Source organism: Acanthaster planci, linkage group LG03 (assembly GCF_054643075.1).
Source record: "Acanthaster planci isolate LZ-2023a linkage group LG03, COTS_SCS, whole genome shotgun sequence".
Classification (NCBI taxonomy): domain Eukaryota; kingdom Metazoa; phylum Echinodermata; class Asteroidea; order Valvatida; family Acanthasteridae; genus Acanthaster; species Acanthaster planci.
Window position 1 is genome coordinate 24,451,480 of NC_141779.1, and position 18,998 is coordinate 24,470,477.

At 41.3% G+C, this 18,998-nt stretch overlaps 1 protein-coding gene across 4 annotated transcripts; it reads right to left on the reverse strand.

Moving 5' to 3' along the window:
• Positions 1–233: 233 nt before the first annotated feature.
• LOC110989817 (pre-mRNA-splicing factor CWC25 homolog) lies at positions 234–18,994 on the reverse strand. 4 transcript variants are annotated; one of them, XM_022254467.2, is made up of 10 exons: positions 18,839–18,994; positions 7,313–7,390; positions 6,706–6,878; positions 4,930–5,062; positions 4,386–4,498; positions 3,997–4,066; positions 2,900–3,873; positions 2,405–2,504; positions 1,342–1,403; positions 234–1,211 (listed from the first exon to the last, which is right to left on the reverse strand). In XM_022254467.2, exons 2-10 carry the CDS (start codon positions 7,328–7,330, stop codon positions 1,103–1,105), a joined length of 1,752 nt encoding a protein of 583 aa, XP_022110159.2. In that variant the 5' UTR covers positions 7,331–7,390; positions 18,839–18,994; the 3' UTR covers positions 234–1,102. The 4 variants fall into 4 exon arrangements, with proteins under 4 accessions (XP_022110159.2, XP_022110166.2, XP_086991201.1 ...); XM_022254474.2 differs by lacking the exon at positions 18,839–18,994 and adding an exon at positions 12,469–12,917; XM_087135075.1 differs by lacking the exon at positions 18,839–18,994 and adding an exon at positions 8,980–9,278.
• Positions 18,995–18,998: the final 4 nt, after the last annotated feature.

Genomic DNA, 18,998 nt, shown 5'->3' on the forward strand with positions numbered 1-18,998 from the left:
GAATTGTAATTACATTATTTTCCACACGGGGAAACAAATTCCCATAACAACTGACCAAGTTGGGAAGAATAATGCATTAGATTTGAGGTTCGGCAGCATATCCTTCACCATGATATTGGCTTTGAACTGACGTAAATTATTGATGAAAGAGGAGTGTGTCACAGTTGAACACTGTTTGGATCATAATAAAACCACTACAACCATGACAAAATAAATATTTGTAAGACATGAAATGCATTTCATTGGTTTGGTTTACTGTACAGGTTGAGATGGACCACAAGTATTTTTATTCCACAGCACAGATATTGCTTGTGCCAACACTGGTCCAGGTGTGGGCTGCCCTGTCGGAATGAATAGTCTGTAACAGCGTGCACTTTCACAAGCGTGTACATGTACCAACAGCAGGTCTGAGCACGGCTGTATCAACGAGTTGTGGCCTGGAGTAACATGTCAGTTGGAATAGATGCACATGTATAGAGTACTGAAGTGAATACGACACATACAAATATGTGTGTGAAAGTACCAGCATGAGAACCAGTGCATGAATCAACACACGTGGCTACTCCATTCCTTTGTGCTACACTTCCTGGTTCAAAAAACACATCACACTTCAGTACTCTAGAAGCTGCTGCGGTTGTGGCTGCCATAGCCATAGCCACCCAGTTTTTGTTTCCAGCCATGCAGCCAAGTCTCAACTATCCACTGATCCTGGACCAATTTCCAGATGCATGCCTTGGAAGCAGCCATGCGTAGGCCACTGAACCCTTCGTGCATCTAACGCTCCAAGTATTTTATAACGACACATGGATTCAATGTGTATTTTCCATTCTACTGTGCCCGTACCATCTAAAGCATTATTTCTGATGCAGTTGAGCCACTTCACTTATTTGGCATTATTATGCCCTCGTGTGAATCGTGTCATTTCGCCCAATGGTTACATCAAAGATTCTCACCCAGACATTTAAAATTGAAATGTCATGGCCTACAAAAACAAACAGTCTAGCAAGTGTTACAACTTAAAAACTGTGAAAAAATTCTTTAAAAATTCAAACTGTTAACATAATATACAAAGACTCCGCAGTCATTGAAGTTTTCTGTACATTTATCGTTTGGCAAAATTCTTGTCCAGCGCAGCTTTTGTTCGCTGGATGCTGTAGATATTCCGATGGATACGATCCTCGATGGAACTGTTATCAGGTAACTTCAGTGGCCTAAAGAATAAAAACAGGTTAGAGTTACAAATGTTACAGAACATTCAAGACTCAGTTTAGGTAATGGATCTTTGTTAGAAACGTTATATATTAATTTGACTCGAAAAGATGAAACACAGGGTACACTTACTGAACAAATTCAGCACGTTTGGATTTCTTTTTATCCATTTCCAACTCGGCTTGTTCCTCTTTCTATCAATAAAGACGAAAGATAGCGTTTAAACACAAAGGAGGAAAAACTACACCTATTCTTTAGCCACTTTGCGCCGGGCCCATTTATCCATTATGATTCTGTTAGGCCGGGTGACTTTTCGTTTTTTTTCTGTTTTCAAAATTCTTTGAAAATTCATAACTTCATTTATTGATATTTTACACCCACATGAATGACTCTCTGGTGGTTAATCTGACAGACAACATTTACTGATGCCAGAGTATTTCAGCCAGGCCTGCTGCCTTGTAAAAAGAGCCCAGATTGTAATTTTCTTGTTCCCAAAACTGGCACAGTGTGCTGCTGACGTCTTTTCCATAGGGGCCAGATTAGCATGCAGCGGTATTGTATCGCTCATCACTGGAGCACTTTTGTCCCTGGTGGTAATCCGCTCGCGCTGAATGCCATAAACAGTGGTATAATCTTTCAAAAGATGGAAAGGATGGATTTGCTCTGCTATTGACAACTGAAAAAATGTTGGCAATTCCCAGCAGCTCAGTCTTTTGTTCCGAGTACAGTCTTTTGTGACAAGGTCCAGCTTTTTTGTCTGGCTTCGGGCTCCCCGGCTTTGTGTATAAACCGGGTACCCCAGCATGAAGTGGTTATGAAGTTAGATGAAAGAATCAAATTAGATCCAATTTTAGATTTAGTAGCATGAGCGCCGATTGAGACAACAAAAATGATACTGTAATATTTGGCATGATGTCATTTCATGCTTCCTTATACATGTACACACCACTCATCATCTGACAAGTGTGGAGCAGTTGACTGCCAATTTCACCATGTAGGTTTTCGATGGGTCAGCTCCCTCAGGGTTCCCCAACATGGTCTCCACACTGTAGATATGAGACATGTTGTCACCCTGGTCGTTTCTTTCCCTCCTTGGTTGTATACAGTGCATTTACATACACAACACTTTCCCTCATGGTATGGTATGTCTTAAACATGGCACGGAAGCAGCCATTTTGAACAAACTTTTTTTTACCTCATAAGTTTTGACTCTTTCCGTGCGTTGGTCATCTCGCCACTTGGCATTATTCATCATCTCAGCTCGCTTTTGTTCCATCTCCTCTGCAGTCAGTTTCCTGAAGAAATGATTCACTTTGATTGAGGTCAAAATCCCATACAAGCAAGGATGGACCCAGAATGAACTTTTTCCCCGGGGGTGTAAAAAACTTTTTGTGTAACCATTTCAGGTCTTTCTCATGTTAGGCTATATTTTGAGCTTTTTACACACTTTTGGGAAAAGAGAAATGATATAGAACCCCTCCAAAAGTTTTTTTCATGTTGGGAATTTTTTTTTTGAGGAGGGCTGTGGGGATGGCTCCAGTTGGCTGCCTTTCATCCAGCCTTGCATGCAAATAGCAGACTGTAATAACACAGAATGCCACTGACAACTAGCTGGCATAAACATTTAAAGTTAAACAAAAATTACACAATACTGGTTTGGAAGTTAATAACTGCCCATTTAGGAAATTACCTTTTAGTGGCTGTTTTTTTGGGACTGCTATTTTGCCTCTGTGGTGAATTACTTGGTGACCTCCTAGATCTTTCTCTTGACCTCCCATGATCCCTCACAGGTGACCTTGAATGACTCTTGTCCCTTCTGTGGTGTTTTTCACCTCTTCCATCACTGTATCTGTCAGTGTATCTGTCTCTTTTTGGTGAAAGTGACCTATTGTCTCCACGCCTGTCACGGCTTCTCTCTGCGTGTTTCTCACGGTTCTTGTTAGCTACCCTGTGGGGTGACCTGTCCTGGCGTTTGTCACCACGTCTATCTCTGCTTTCAGAGAGATGATACTTGGTGTGATCTCCAGGTACTCTGTCTGGTGATGGGGCATCTGCTGGATGTAATTTTCTCCTTCCTCTCTGCAGTCCGTATTTCATTGGACTCTTCTCACTTTCTGCACCATGTTTCCGTTTTACCACCTCTGGTGATACACTCCTTTCTATCTGCCTCATCTGGGAATCCCTTTTGTTTTCTTGAGACCTATGTCTGTATTGGTGTTCCTCATTTGTATAATGCCTGGATTTCTTCTCCTGTCTCCCCTGATCTCGAGGAGTCATCTCATCCGAGTCGCTCTCACTGGACGACGACTCCGAAACATCTCTACGTTTTTTATGCTTCTTGAACATCTCACGTTCCAGGAGTGCTTTCATCCTCGCTGGGTCGAGTGATGACATCATCCTTGGTTTGTCTCGTCCAGAAGGAACATGACCATCATTACTTTCATAATCCCGTCTTCTGTCCTCATTTCTACGATGAACTTTAACCTTGCCGCTTTCTGGTAATATTTGTTGGTGTAGTTGTCTCTTAGAGCGACTAAGAGCAACATCTTCCTCACTGGAACTATCGCTTGATACACTGTGTGACTTCTTATGCTTTTTACTCCTCTTTTCCTTGTGCTTCTTGGGTTTTTTCTTCTTCTTGTCTCTGCCAACTTGGGTTTGTAGCTAGTATCAAAAACAAGCAACAACTATCAATGTCAACTTTCTTTTTATCTCAGATCATTCCTTCATCCAACATAAAGAAGTTACCCTTACATTTGCACAGGAGACTAAAATGAAATAGCTTACCATTTGTTGAAGCTGCTTCATTCTGATTGGATTGCTGACGAGCTCTTTTCGATTGTTAAGCTCACGCTTTCTGAAATCAATGGAAGTTGGACTGGGAATATCAAAGCCATTTCACCTGTTTTTCAAAAACCAAATTATATCTATCATTGTGTACCTATTACATGTAATAGGAATGGGGGTTCGATGCTTAATTACATCATTACTGAGTCATTTCTTGCACTCGTAATGTTTCATGTTGACTGCCGACCCTTTATATCTGTACTTCCAAGATTAAAAGACAAACTGTCCAACTGTCATTGACAAGAACAAATTGGTTCAAATTCAAGGCTAATCAACTCCCAGCATTCATGTCTAAGTCTGTGCTATTCGTCAGATTGTCCCAAACTCACTTGATAGCAAACAGAGGGTCCTCCCTCATTTTCCTGGCCATATCCTTGGCATCAACAGAAATACTAGCTGAGCTACCAAACACTGATCCTGCCGAAGAAATTCCACCTTGCGCCTGAAAAGAATGAGGTATTAGCTGGTGTCAAAAATTAACCTGCCATCTATTGAAAACTGACTTGGGTCCATCTGAGGTGGGGTAAAATTTTCACACATCTTATGGACTTTGTCAAGCGGAGGTGAAGTCATAAGCCAAGACTCCTGATAAACTTTCTTACGGTGACACTATTAAAAACATACAGTAAGCACAAGTGAAGTGGGAGATCTCATGTGAAATCTTCATACTTTTTTAAAGCCTATTGGGAGACCCTGAACCATCCTACTTCTTTTATGTTCCTATTCCACCTTCCTTGTATGCATTCCTAGGTGTAAATGGATTAACAGCTCATGGGGGATTAATGCCCTCCACTCCCTGTCATTCAAAGGCTGTGCCGCATCATTTTTGACTAGGTGTTTGGTTTAACTTGAAGGCTTCATTCTGAAAGTTACCTCAGTCATCCGTTTCTGTCCACTCTGGGATTCCAAGATGGCCTTGTCAACTTCCTTCCCTAAGAGGTAATCATCAGGGTTTGTGTGGCTCTCTGGTCCTTTGTACATCCAGTCCACACGATCCTTGCGTTTTCTAATTATGTCAAGAAAAGATAAAGAGCATAGAAAACATGATTTGTGGAATATCACAAATTCGTGAACTGCTTCAAATAAACCAATTCTTAAGCAAATCTGTCAGAGTACCAGTTTTAGATTGACCTACGGTATCATCCTCGAAAGAAAGTTATCATCCTCTTTGTGTGTCCAAATGAAACTCGATGTCCTGTACTCAAAAGAACAACCAAACAACACTGTGTGTGCTGATCCATGGGTCCATGTTGCATCACGTTGTCAACAGCGGCATCAACTACGTGTACATGTATTAATGCTGTGACAACAGGAGCGAGCCCTAATGAAATAACATCCCAGCCAGGGCCAAATTTCACAGCGCTGCTAAGCGCACAGTTTTTTATGCTTACAGAGGCTTGGTATATTTCATGGAGACCACAAGCAACAAGCACATCATAGGGCATGAATGTTACTCATTGGGTCTTGATACACAGGACTGACTTCATTATGACAACAATGGTCATGGATGTGTTAACCACTTCCTGCCAGGGATTCCGGATTTGGACACGTATGCTTTATATGCGTGGCGGGGGTCTCCGAACTCAGACAAAGGGAACAGGGCCTTGTAACAAAAAAACGTATTTGGAACAAAAGACCAGACTGCTGGTCATTACCGACATTTTTTCACTCTCAAAAGTGGAGATAATCCAGCCTTGTTTTGAAACAGTATACCATGGTTTGGGGCATTTAGAGCGAGCGGATTACCACCGGGGACAAAAGCGCTCTACCACCACAGCGATGAGCCACACAGCACCGCTGCATGCTAATCTGGCCCCTATTGAAAAGAGGTTACCAGTACAACGAGCCAGGTTTGTGAACAAAAGACAGTTATATAACACCGCACAATCTGGGCTCTTTTTACAAGGCTGAAGGCCTGGCTGAAATACTCAGGCGTCAATAGATTTTGTCTGTCAGGCTAGAGGGGCCACCAGACAGTCCTTCACATGTTTGTAAGTGTCCAGTAAATGAAGATAGGAATTTTTAAAGAATTTTGAAAACAGAAAAAATGATAAATATCCCGGCCCAGCATCATCAACATTGATAATTGCCCCGGCAGGAAGTGCTTAGGTATGACTTCTGCCAAAGACACCCAGGAGCATTACAGTTAACCACTTGCCAACCGTATCATTCCACAACGAGTTTGTCCAAAGCACAGTATTCTTTTGGGCTGAAAATAGGACTTTTAAAGACAAGATAACACTACCAAAGTTTATTTACAAAGTTAGACTTTATGATTGTTGACCCTTAATAATCATCTGTTCAAGATTTGCATGTTATCAGTACTTAACTCCGAAACAATGTCAGAGAGCAGTGTTTGCTACAACACTGAAAATCCATGGATTATTAGGAGCCTGTGTGTGTGTACAAACTCAATGGGAATCACTCAAGCATGGAAACCAGCCCAAATATTACCCAGTACTGCATGCAGAAACTGACATGCTGTACTTAAATATCCTACATGTTTAGGGACAGCGGAAATCCCTGCACATCTAAAAGTCACCTGGCATGAAGTGGTTAATTACTAAAGTTCACTTCTATTATGTCAGTGTTGAGAAATGCTTGTCTTCAATGTGTACATCAGTGAGATGCAGCTGCATAACATCTTACTCAATGATGCCCGCATCTTCTCCTTGCCTCCTCATCTCATCTACGTCTTTCTCCTCCTGTCGCTCCTCCAGAAGCTCCTTCAACCTCCGTCGCTCGTTCTTGTCCATTTCCTCTAGCTTCCACTTCTTCTCCTGGTTGTCACGTCGACGGGGATCCCAACTCTTCTTGAGATTCTGGAAGAAGAAAGATGGTGAACACCGGTAACAGTTTCAATCACAGCACAGATTAAACACTTTAGATTGCATAATGAAACAGCTTACCTGTACAAGACTTTCACATCGAACATTCTGCTTTCAGACAGATACCAGCTAAAATACTTTTATTCTTTGTGTGGTTTTGAAACAAATCTCTGGCATGAACGTATTGAAAAACAAAATGAATACAGAATTATGCAACTATGCTTGAATTCCCAAAATTACTTTGCCAGAAAATAAATACCGAGATTCCTTAAATTTTAATAAAATCATGAAATGAGGAAAAACAATAACACCGTATGTTGCATCTGCAATCATCAAAATATTAAATCACTAAATGAATATGCCACTCTTTATAAAATCCAATCACTGACTATCCATGTCGTTCTTGAAAAAAACCAAAGAAGCCTTACCAAATCTCCTCCACCCATGGTCTTGCTGTTCTCACTTGCCTTTTGGAATATTGGATGCAGTCAGGGAAGAAATGCAACCTGAAACAAATTTTAAAAAGCCAAAAACTAACAATCAAATTTTCCCACTCATTTCAAAGATGGATTTGCGCCGGGGAGATGTAAATTAATTCTGGATTTTGCCCTGCCCACCAGCCGGCACCGGCAAGCTCAGTGGTCGAGTGGTTAAGACGTCTGCACTGGTAAGCAGGAGGTCGTGGGTTCGAGTTCCACCCGAGTACGCTTGTGGGTTCTTTCACAAGCCTTTGGGGGCATACACCGAGCATACAGTGTTAAAATACACGTCGGGCATGGCAAAATCCAAAATTAATTTCCAACTCATGCATTGGCCAATCATGCATGTACATGTACTCTTACATCATCAAGGATAATACACAAGGAGCGAGCCGTTCATGGGTGAGAATTCTCACCCCGAACGGCATGCTGCAGAGTGTATTAACCTACATGTACTTAGCACCCTCTAAGAACTCGTCGCTGTTTACACAAATGTTGTGTTTTTGTATAATTGGAAAAAATGCTGTGACCGAATGCAGACAATACAATCTTTAAGCGATATCAAGTAAGCTGTGCTGGGATAGTTTCGTAGGCTACATTGTTGTGTTTGTTCTATGGGTTTTTGTGCTCTAGCTATAATCTGAGATGTCAAATAGGGTGATTCAAACGGCACCCTGCTAGTTTCGTTCTGAAGGCTAGCTTAACATGGCTAGTTCTGACAGTGATTGCGGTATTTTCCTTACACAAAACAAATTTCGCTCTGACACTGAAGATTTTGCCAGCGTGTCTTAAATATGAACCAATAGCGTAAGACATTTCTGATGACGAGCTATTGGCAGCGACCCTGGTCGCTGAAGCTGATGACAAACCGGGATATGCTACCCTTGCAGACGTTGCAGGGATCTACAAATGATATAAGGACCCAAACGCAGACTTGGAAATGGTGGACATTGGAGGAAGAAGGTAAATGTTAGCTGTTTATTTATTGCGAGAAGTAAAAAGTACTTTCGATAAAAGTTTTTTTTGCAAGATTCCTAATTCTCGTCAAAGTTACAAGCTTTCTAAGAGCTTTTTTTGTGTCTGAGAAGACTAAATACAAGGGTTACGAAAAGTGAGAACGTCTTAAATGTTAATATTTTACATTTACAGATTTGCTAAGAGTACAGAACGGAAAATCTAGTGGGCCGTTGATTTGTTTCGTGATTGGCAGATGTTTCACAACATGAAAGCTGTCTGTAATGCATCACTGAACATCAGCCCCATTAAGGTGGATTTGGATAACATGACCAAAGAGCTTAATTACTTGCTATTAAGATTCACATGTGAGGTGAAAAAGAAGAATAGTGAAGACTACCCAGGGGAGACGCTTCATGAGCTTTTGATTTACGTTCAGCTTTAGTTTGTGTTAAAAAAAGCAAAAGCTACAAGTTTTTGTCGGATCCAGATTTCCTACAGCTGAGAAATACTTGACGGACTTATGAAAGAGCGAGCAAAGGCAGGTTTGGGTGTACATCGCAAACAAGCTGAGGAGATTACAGTCGAGGAGGAATTTACGATGGAAATCGTCGCAACTTCAAAGTAATAGTGACAGTAATGGTGACAAGTTCTTGACGTACACAGAGGATGCTTCTAAAATCAACCATGGCAGCTTGAAACATCGTCACCTTCAGCCAAAGGTCGTGGATGCGTACGAGAGCAAGGAAGACAGAGAGCAGTGTATTGTTACACTGTTCAAGAAGTACGAGCATCACTGCCCTCCTGAATACAAATGACCAGACGCTTTTTGCTTATGACCACTGGCTCAGCCGAGAGGACAGGTTTGGTATGCTACTTGGCCACTTGGCCATCACAAACTGGCCCAGGTTGTTGCCCAGGTGTGCAAACAAGGAGGACTCGCTGGTTACTGTACAAATCACTCCCTTCGGGCCAGTGCTGCCTTGCATCTGTAAAAGGAGAATATTGCCTAAAAGCTTATCTGTGAGGTAACTGGACATAGATCAAATGCTGTCCAAAACTAGAAACGCACATTAGACAGTCTCAAATGCAAAGCCAACTCTTGTACATGGTCGTGGGTCTAGTGGCATCATCACAACAGCCAAAAAGCCTGCCACTGGCACTTCTGCTACAACATCTTTTGGGAGTGCGAATTTAGAGAATCAAGACTCTAGAAACATTCATGTAACTGTCACTGTCAACTTAAGCATAGAAGTATTTGTTGCCAAGCACCAAAACAGTAATTGTTTGCCGATTTTGAAATGTTTTACAGAGGTGAAGTGAAATGACATTGGTTTTTATATACATGTACACAGACTACGCTAGCTAAGGTTTATACGTTGTGAAGTAAGCACTGAAATTAACCCTAACACTCCTCAATGCTTCACCTGTTGGAGGACTGAGGAGTGTTAGGGTTAATGGTATGAAACTTGTGCCAGATAAAGTAAAATGTTGGTTGAAAGTGTGCTGGAGGCTAGAATTGAACTGCATAAGAAGTTCTTGTACTAATGAATTAAAACGTATTTAAGGATGGAGAAATGTAACTATGCTGGATAAAATGTAGTCTATCAAGGGATACTTAATGTAACATAAACCTTGAGCCAGTCGATTAAATTGTGGACTCTGTGATATGTTATCTTCATTTTTTTTTTCAAGGCATGCGTTAACTGAAATTTTTCATGGTATGGATTAACTTTAGCTTAAATGTTGATCTGTAAGCGACCAGACATGGGTGTTATTGATACCGGAACTTCTTGTTTTGTAATGTGACAAAGGTAATGATTGTAATGGGTTATTTAAAATAGCTTTATAATGCACAAAAGCTCATAATTCACCGGTTCCCTGTGGGGGTTGCTTAGGAATGTGCTGAAAACTATTGAGATTTGATTTTTGAACTAACTAATGAGATGGCTAATTACAAAGCCACAGACAATGGAAAGTTTTGCCTAATAGCATTAATAATTTTCCATATCAGAGAAATGAATGTTTGTTTTTAAATGGAAAAGAATTTATCCCAGTTATCAAAACATTAACTCTCAAAGAATGTACATGGACTCCGCCGTTGCATGTTGCTTGCCACTGACTACCAGCGATAACCGGTTGTACGTTCCCGGCATTCGAGCGGCTGACCCTCAAACAACAAATCAAGCTGTTCGTGAACTACCAGAACAAGCTGTCCGAACTCAGCCAAAGAGCCTAAATTATTAAAGAGGTCTTTGAATTAAATGTAAACTAAACAGTGACTTTAGTCTGTAGAGCACCATTCGTAAGACACTGAATGATATGCTTCGCTCCATTTGAGCAAAATAATGGCAAGACAGAATAATAGTGTGACATCACAGGACAGTGTTAATAACTCCTATCAAAGTTTGATACCCAAATTGAGTTTATACTAATATCAATTTCAAAAAATGAATTGCTAATACAAACAGTAAAATCTTGTACACACACAGACTCAATATGATTTCTATGATGCCCACTGATATTTCCACATCTGGAAAACTCAAGATCCATTTTTCACATCAGATCATTATCCAGTAGCAAGTTCGTCAGACATCGACACCATATGGAAGTCTTTGCACATGTAATACTGCACAACTTGGCCATGTTAACATGACAACATTTACCGGTAGTTGAAATTAAATTAATGACAGTGCATATTGGACCATGAACTGTACCTGATATAATGTGCATGATCATATAGTCATAAGGTCCCTTGTTTCGCCACTTACTCTGAAAACCTACATGTATCAGGCTTGGCAGTACATGTAGGTGGCAAAATTAGGGATCTGGCGACGATACTGTCACGCACGTTACTTTTGCCGTTGTATTGTGTGGACACATCAGCAGAACATGAGCAGTCACATGTACATGTACAACTGTAAATGTTTTTGAAGGATTACATGTACATTACGTTTTTAACTTAAGATGAATGAATGTAAAGATTAATGTTCTACTTGTTTAGGGGTGTAATGCACTGCAACAAGGGGTTTCCCATCAATACAAGGGATTCACAGTAGCGTGCCTCCAAGAGTTTGCAACACATTGATCAATCACAGTGCACAAAATCTGTCAATCCAATGTGGAAAGTGTCAGCAGATTTTGCGTTATGATTGGCCAACATGTTGCGAACTCCTGGAGGCACACTACTGTGAATCGCTCGTATTCCTGAGTCCAGGTTATCAATTATTATTATTGTGACCAATAAACCAATCTTATAGACAGAATTATATTTTAATAACCCTATCCGGTTCATGGGTGACTTTGTCATACATGTAGACGAGCCATGATTTGCAGTCTGCCACTGGACGATTGCTGAAGTTGAGTGTTAACTTCCGGTTCCATCGTTCCATGTAAATATGATCAATACAGGTAACTCTATACACAGGACACGTGCAGTGGGTGTAGTTTGAACTGAAGTGACGTCACACTTAAGAACCGGATAAAAACATTGTAACAGTAACAATGCAGTACTTTATACATTTATTTTACAAAGGTATTTTATAGGGGCACTGATGGTTGTCAGTGAAAAATAAAATCTCAAAATGGATGAGATCGCTACAAACTGCTGACTAAATAGAACTGAACTACATGTAAATCAATCCAAAAGTTAGTGTCCTAACGTTCTGAACTTAACTAAGTTCGGAACGTCAGGGCACTAACTTCTTGATTAAAAATAAAAACACTCAGTCTCATAAATTCTGATTGTTGGAAAATGTGGAGACTTCAAAGCTGTACTTGCTTGTGCCAATTTATTGTCGGCCTCTCCATGAGAGTGTAAAATTAAAATGCCAAAACTAGATGTGACTTATTAAACATTTATGTAGCCACAAATAAATTTGGACACTTGATGGATTTATGCCTTGAGCAAATTTTTACAAGCACAAATTGCAACACCAGTCCAGTTCCGCTTATTCAGCTTCTGACATGCCCTTGACCCCTTCAATGCCTGTGCAGCTTCGCATAGCATGATACCACCTTCGGCAGTTTTTGCACCCAATCCACTTCTCGGGCTTGTTATCGTAGGGACAAAACCATGCGCTGCAAATGTTCTCATTGATCGCGTCAACGTCAGAGTTGGATTCATCAAGGTTTTTCTTGCTCTTTTTTACCTTTCCTTGTTAGCTTTCTTCTCCTTTCTTCTTGGTTCTTTTCCAGTTGCGCTCTTCTCCTTTCTTCTTGGTTCTTTTCCAGTTGCGCTCTTCTCCTTTCTTCTTGGTTCTTTTCCAGTTGCGCTCTTCTCCTTTCTTCTTGGTTCTTTTCCAGTTGCACTCTTCTCCTTTCTTCTTGGTTCTTTTCCAGTTGCGCTCTTCTCCTTTCTTCTTGGTTCTTTTCCAGTTGCGCTCTTCCTTTTTCTTGCATCACTCTTCCTCTTGTTTTTGTTTTCCTTTTCCTTCAAATAAGCTATAAATTGTCCTGTTGAAACTGCCTTAGGCAGGTGTTCTCCCTGTTTCAGGGAGACTGAGGGGTAGCAGAGATGCTTGGAAGAAATTGAAGATGATGCTGCTGTCTGCTCATTACTTGTTTTTGGGCCTGAGGACGGGGCATTGTCGGATGCTGGTGTTTCAGGTTCCATTTGTTCCTCCAGGCTTGGTTTTCTGCTGGGCGGGAGGCTTGTCAGATGGACCTGGTTTAACTGATGGGTCGCTGGCTGTAGGCTCTCTGTCTGCCTTATCTGAGAGCGCCCTCCAAACGTTGTATAAATCGTCACCTACCAAATCATACCCCTCGAGGCGTCTAGAGCTAAACAGTCTCAGTTTCTGAGGCGATACAAGAGCCTCAATGGCATTGAGAGCTAGGCGCGCGGCCGTTGGAGAAAAACCTTCCAGGGCATGATGGGAAGGTTCCTGGGTGTTCTTGTTTGCTTTCGTTGGTGGTTCGGGGTCTTGAACGACCTCCGGGAGGGGATGAAGCTCTGGGAGATGGTATGTGGTTGAAGCTTGAAGATTTCCAAACTCAATGGCTTCACGATTCAGAGGAAAGAGGCCACACTTCCTGAAGCCACTGACGGCATTTGTTGCAGTAGCTGCCCCTTCCCAGCTGAGGCGAAAAACTGAAGCAAATGTGCGTTTGGTCAACTGTGCCCCGGGATGAGTCATCTGGTATTCTTGAATGTCTTGGCTCCATCGCATCTCCACTGACCGAAAGAAGCTAACAGCAAGAGGTTGCATGACGTGTGTGGTGTACAGCGGGAGGCAGTATAAAATTATCTTATTCTGTTTGCAGAACTCGACCGTTTGGAGATTGATGTGCGTACTGTTGCCATTAACGAAAAGGATGACTGGGAGTTTGATAGATTTGGTCTTCACGAATGGTAGAAAATGGTTGGCTGTCCATTTGTAGAAAAGTGCAGAATCCATCAACCCGTGTTCACTTCGACAGAAAATCGTGCCATCTGGCCCTCCTTCAGTCAGTTTGAAGTGAAATCGCATGCCGGAAAAAACCATCATCGGTGGCATAAACAGGCCCCCAGCATTGGCACAGGCCAGGACTGTGATCTGGCTTTTGACTGAAGAACCTTGAATGCAGACATTTCTGGCTCCTTTTGGTGCCAAGGCTTGGTCAGACTGTCCATCAGCCAGTGGAAATCCGCTTTCATCGGCATTGAAAATGCGCATCGGATCTTCAAAAATCTGCAGGCCCTCCTCTGACTCCTCAAAATATTCCTCAAGCATGTCAAACCAATGATGGATCTTCTTAATGGTCACGCAAGCCCGTTCCCTTCCCAGAATCTGTGGCATCCTCGGGGCCAGCTCAGAATGCCTACAAAGAAATCCCTTCAGCCAATCCCTACCAGGAGTGTTGTTTCTAAATCGGTTGGGGCGACCATCTTTGTCCAGGATTTTTTTTACCGTGGACAGCAGTTCAAGCTTGGTTCGGCCATAACCAATTTTGGACATTCCAATTATCCAACGAACCAGTTGGTTTTCTTCTTCTTCCGTCAGAACTGGCTTGGGACCTTGACGGGAGTGCAGTAGGGAACGGTAGTTCACTTTATCATTAAGGGTTGTCTTGGGAATGTTGTACAAACGGCTAGCTCCCCTGATTGTCATTTCCCCATTTCTTATTTTGTTCACTGCTGTCTCTAAGGTATCCTTGTTGTACTCCTTATAGTGTTGTCTTGGCATGATGAAATTTTATCCAAGGCCTTCCCACATTGATAGAAATTTACTGATCCTGGAAACAAAAATATGATTTTACTTCAGCCCGAATTTAATGAAATGAAAATGAAATACACTGTACTTAAAAGCACACTGAAGCTTATTTTCGTAAAGAAGGGGGTATTTTAGGTCATTGTATTGTTTGTCAAAATCTAAGTTACATGTACCGCTACCTTTTCCTTGTAATTTTTAGATTCGGCCATAAATAGATTCACACCATTGTTTAAAGCGAAAACCAAGTGCCCCCCAAAATAATTTCATTCATTTATTTTAGGGCAATTAACTTTAATCCTCCCAAGTCCTCCAAATTTGTCTTTGCAAAATGCAGGAATTTGGAGGACAGAGTTTACTTGGAAGTTGAAGCATTGGAGCACTTTGTAGGATTGAGGTTACCAAGGGTTTTCGCCCTTGCAGGAATATGGATACAGGTTACTAAGCTCAATGAACCACATGAGAATTTTGGAGGATTCGGGTTACCAGGGACATACACGTATGCTAAAAGATGGTTTTGGAGGATTCAGGTTGTTACATGTACTTTATAATTCTACACTTGTCAGGCCACATGTGCCGGTACATGTACATACATGTACGTGTACATCATGTATTCTCCACAGAGTTTTAGTTAGTGTACACTGACCTTCAGAAGTGTACTCTTACATCATTTACATGTACACCTGCTGGGAAATTAGACACCCCCAAATGCATAAATGCAAATCAGATGTTACAGTATTTACACAGTGACCGAGGACAGTGACTTATGACTGGCCCTGTACTGCACATGCAGGGTGAGACTGGGCAAGTGACCCAATGCATTGGGGGGGGGGTGAGAGCTGGTGAATGCCAGCTGTCAATGGAGGGGGTGATTTTCAACAGTGGTGTGGTCAATGTGTATTGATTATTTACAGTGTCAGCATAATGTGTAAGATTTACACTTCAGAATCTCAGTTATTTTCTGAAGCTACATTATTTTTTTTTAAATGTCAAACTGAGACGTTCTTGCCTTTTTCATTGTTTGGTATAACACTGGTCATAAACCACACTGGAAGATTTTGGAGGATTCAGGCAGTAACTTATACCCAGTAGCTTTTAGGTTTTAACCCTAACAGTCCCAAATCCTCCAATTTCAATATGATTTTACATACACCCTAGGGGGTTAAGGTTAATGAAGGCTTTTGCTGGATTCAGGTCATATGGCACTTTTAACACTTCAGAATTGGATTCAGCTTCTGCAAAATTCAACTTATTTACTAGAAATATGGGTTAGGTTAAATTGATTAATTGTTCTTGTATTTGTAGTTCCTTTTGTATTTTAGGCTTAACATTGTATTTTCAGATTTTGTATTGCATTTGTATTTTTCATTCGACTTGGGGCAAAAATAAAATGTCCTGTTGGAACTTTCATTGGGCAATACTTCAATTTCAAAAATGCACGGCAAATTACTGTTATGTTGTCAAAGGTTATACATGTACTATTACAACAAGCATTTTTAAAAGCCTTGAAATACGTTTTCCTATTATTGTAACCCTCTGTCAATTGCTAGATTAAGAACGACTGAATTATCCCTGACGCGTAAGTACCGGTAGCAAGACCAAATTCTCCGAACAGCGCCCTCTGTTGACGTGGTTTATTTATAGCCAGCCGCCAATTCATCCAATCAACACGCTCAGTTGGACCATCGGTATAACAAACGAACATCAACTCCATGGGCTGCATGCATATTCTTCCACTAGCCCCTGGTCATGTACATTGTACAGGTATGTACAATGTACATTTCGAAGAAGACGCTGAATGGCTATTCAGGATGAATGTACATAAACGTAAAGGCACGCCAACCGGTATTTCAAAAAAATACACGCTGGGGCCCACGTATTCACCTGTAGGTCTTGCCCGCATGAATATGCATTGGGCATTAACACAATGACTGAAGGCCTGATCTAAAAATAGTGGGATAGTTCAATTCTATAACACCAGGGCTTAAATTGCGCAAGGTAATGGTATGGTCGGAACCAACACGGCACGGCAAGATCATACCCAGGGGAATGAAGTTGATAACAAACTGATGAATGAAGACTGAAATAATTGGCAATTATCATTTTTTCACCGCCAGTCCCTAAAAAGTCAATAAAAGGAGGTCTCCAGGTGATTCCATGCTCTGACAGGATACCATAGCAACTGGTGGTGGTCATTGTCTTATGGTTGCACAATACTATACCGGTACATGTACATGAAACAGCGCCGTCTGGTGACTCTCAGGGAGAGGTTGACCTTCCGCTATTCTTTGAAAATTCAAAATTATGGCCAGAATTTCACTTTTCTTTTCAAGTTTATAGGGGTTGGCCTCGTGATTTTTTTCATTCACCTTTCGCCAACAACACCCCCAAAATAGGAGTAGAACTGTGCACTCAAGTCTCAAATGTATTTGTCCGCCTCTATGCAAAATAGGCCCAGGGATTGAAGGTTTTTTTAATAAATAATGCCAAAATGGGCACCAAAAGTCCCAAATTCGTGATTTATACATGTCTTTATGATCCCTCCCAGTGATGGCACCTTTCACCCCAAGAACTTTGGGATCCGGGGCGGATGTCAGATCCCGCAGTCCTTGGGGTAGGCACCTCTTATTACAAAAACCAAATGGGATCACAAAATATTAATGAGCTCACATCTAGAAATCTACCCATTTACATGTACCGGTAGTTCAATGCACCTTAAGTTCCAACAGGATTTTTAGTTCTCGATTTCACATTTTCATAGAGAAGCTGAACGAACGGTCTGGTCTGGCTTTATACATGTATGTATGATCGCATATATCTCGGGTTTGGATGACAAACAAGCAATGTATTTTATGCACAACCCTAAGAAGTGAACCTGTCAGAAATCAATTCACAGTTTTCTACAAAACAGTTTTTATGTACCAGTATCTGCTCATCAACTCACAGATGCATACACCAGAAACATTTTCTAATAAGATTTCAAATGTTTGTCCGAAGAAATCACCCTTAACTTTTGTCTTTTTTTCTTTAGGGCACCAGTCACTCTACAGGCTGAAAATGAACGTGACTGGTCAACGCGGGACGAATGAGCTACATGTACAAGTCATGATTTAGATTGGACGATACTAGAGCATTAATATTCATGATCTTGGTCAAAGCATGGTTAATGACCAAAAGAGGTGATGCTGTTGGAAGGGATTCTTCGAATTTTCCTTTTCTGCCAAGCTTTAAACTTTTAAGTTTGTGAATATCTTTGTTATGCCCCAACTACATGTCTATCCAAACTGTAGCTGGGACAGTCCCAGATGTTGTGCTGCAGTTGGGCTGGCCCAACTATTGCGGACCAATTTCTGCAGAAAATTTCTCAACTTTATCCAAGTTTATGCATCTCACACTGGACATAATTCATGACATGACACTGTACATGACATGACATTTTTGGCACACGCTGGGCACATGCACACTGGATCTCTGTGCTGTACATGTAGTTGGGCAGGGCGCCTGTGCCCTGGTTGATAGTTGGGACTGGGGGCCGGTCATACTAATAACCCAACACACTGTCAACATGCAACAGACTGTCAACACACTATCAACACAGCGTCAACACCTCCAAAACATGTTAAAAATCAAAAGAAGCGGTATTAAACAGTAAAATGTTTGCCAAAAGGACATTTTGCCTAAAAATCAACAGGTTAGACTCTCGAAAATTGCCGTTTTAATTTTGCAGTCCTCCAAGCTCCATGAGGAGGCAAGATGGCGGCGAACGACTACGCTGCCAGAGACAATTTTTGTTGGTGTGAAAAATTCCATTTTGAAAATTGATTTGTGACCCCCAACTAGGCTACTGTACTGGAAAGTCTCTTTCAGTCCAATAATTACACTCTATTGCCTCTTCTGTCGATTGAACTTGTATTTGCGAGGAGTTGACGGTGTGTTGACTGTAATAAACCTTTTTGACGTTCGCAATGCATTGTGGGTTTGGATGATATAGGCCTAGGCTACAACAAGCCTACATGCAATGTAATTTATGCATGGCTTTAATTGGAGTAGGAAATAAAATGAAAACAGATTAACGTTTCGCAGGTACACTTCTCCCATAGGGTTGTGCATAAAATGCATTGCATGTTTGTCAGCATTAGCATCATGATCATGCATGCATTGCAAACTAACTTTTCTTGACATGTTTTTGCCATGGTTCTAGGCCCAGAGGAGGGTAGTCACTGGAGGCCCGGTGTAACTCTAACGTTACTCAGGGAATAATTACTGGCGTCCGTATATAAAATAAACAATGACGTGGTGGAATTTTGCAGCAAAGGCAGAATTTACTTACCAAAATTAAATGTGTAATTGTAAATGCAGCCTCTCCGTAGTAAATCTGTTCAGATTTACTGTGAACCAATGTGAAAGATCTACATGCAGATTGATCTGGACAGAATACCTCCGCGCATGCGCAAATATGTGAACCTCCCGTGCCCAGCATGCGCGCACGT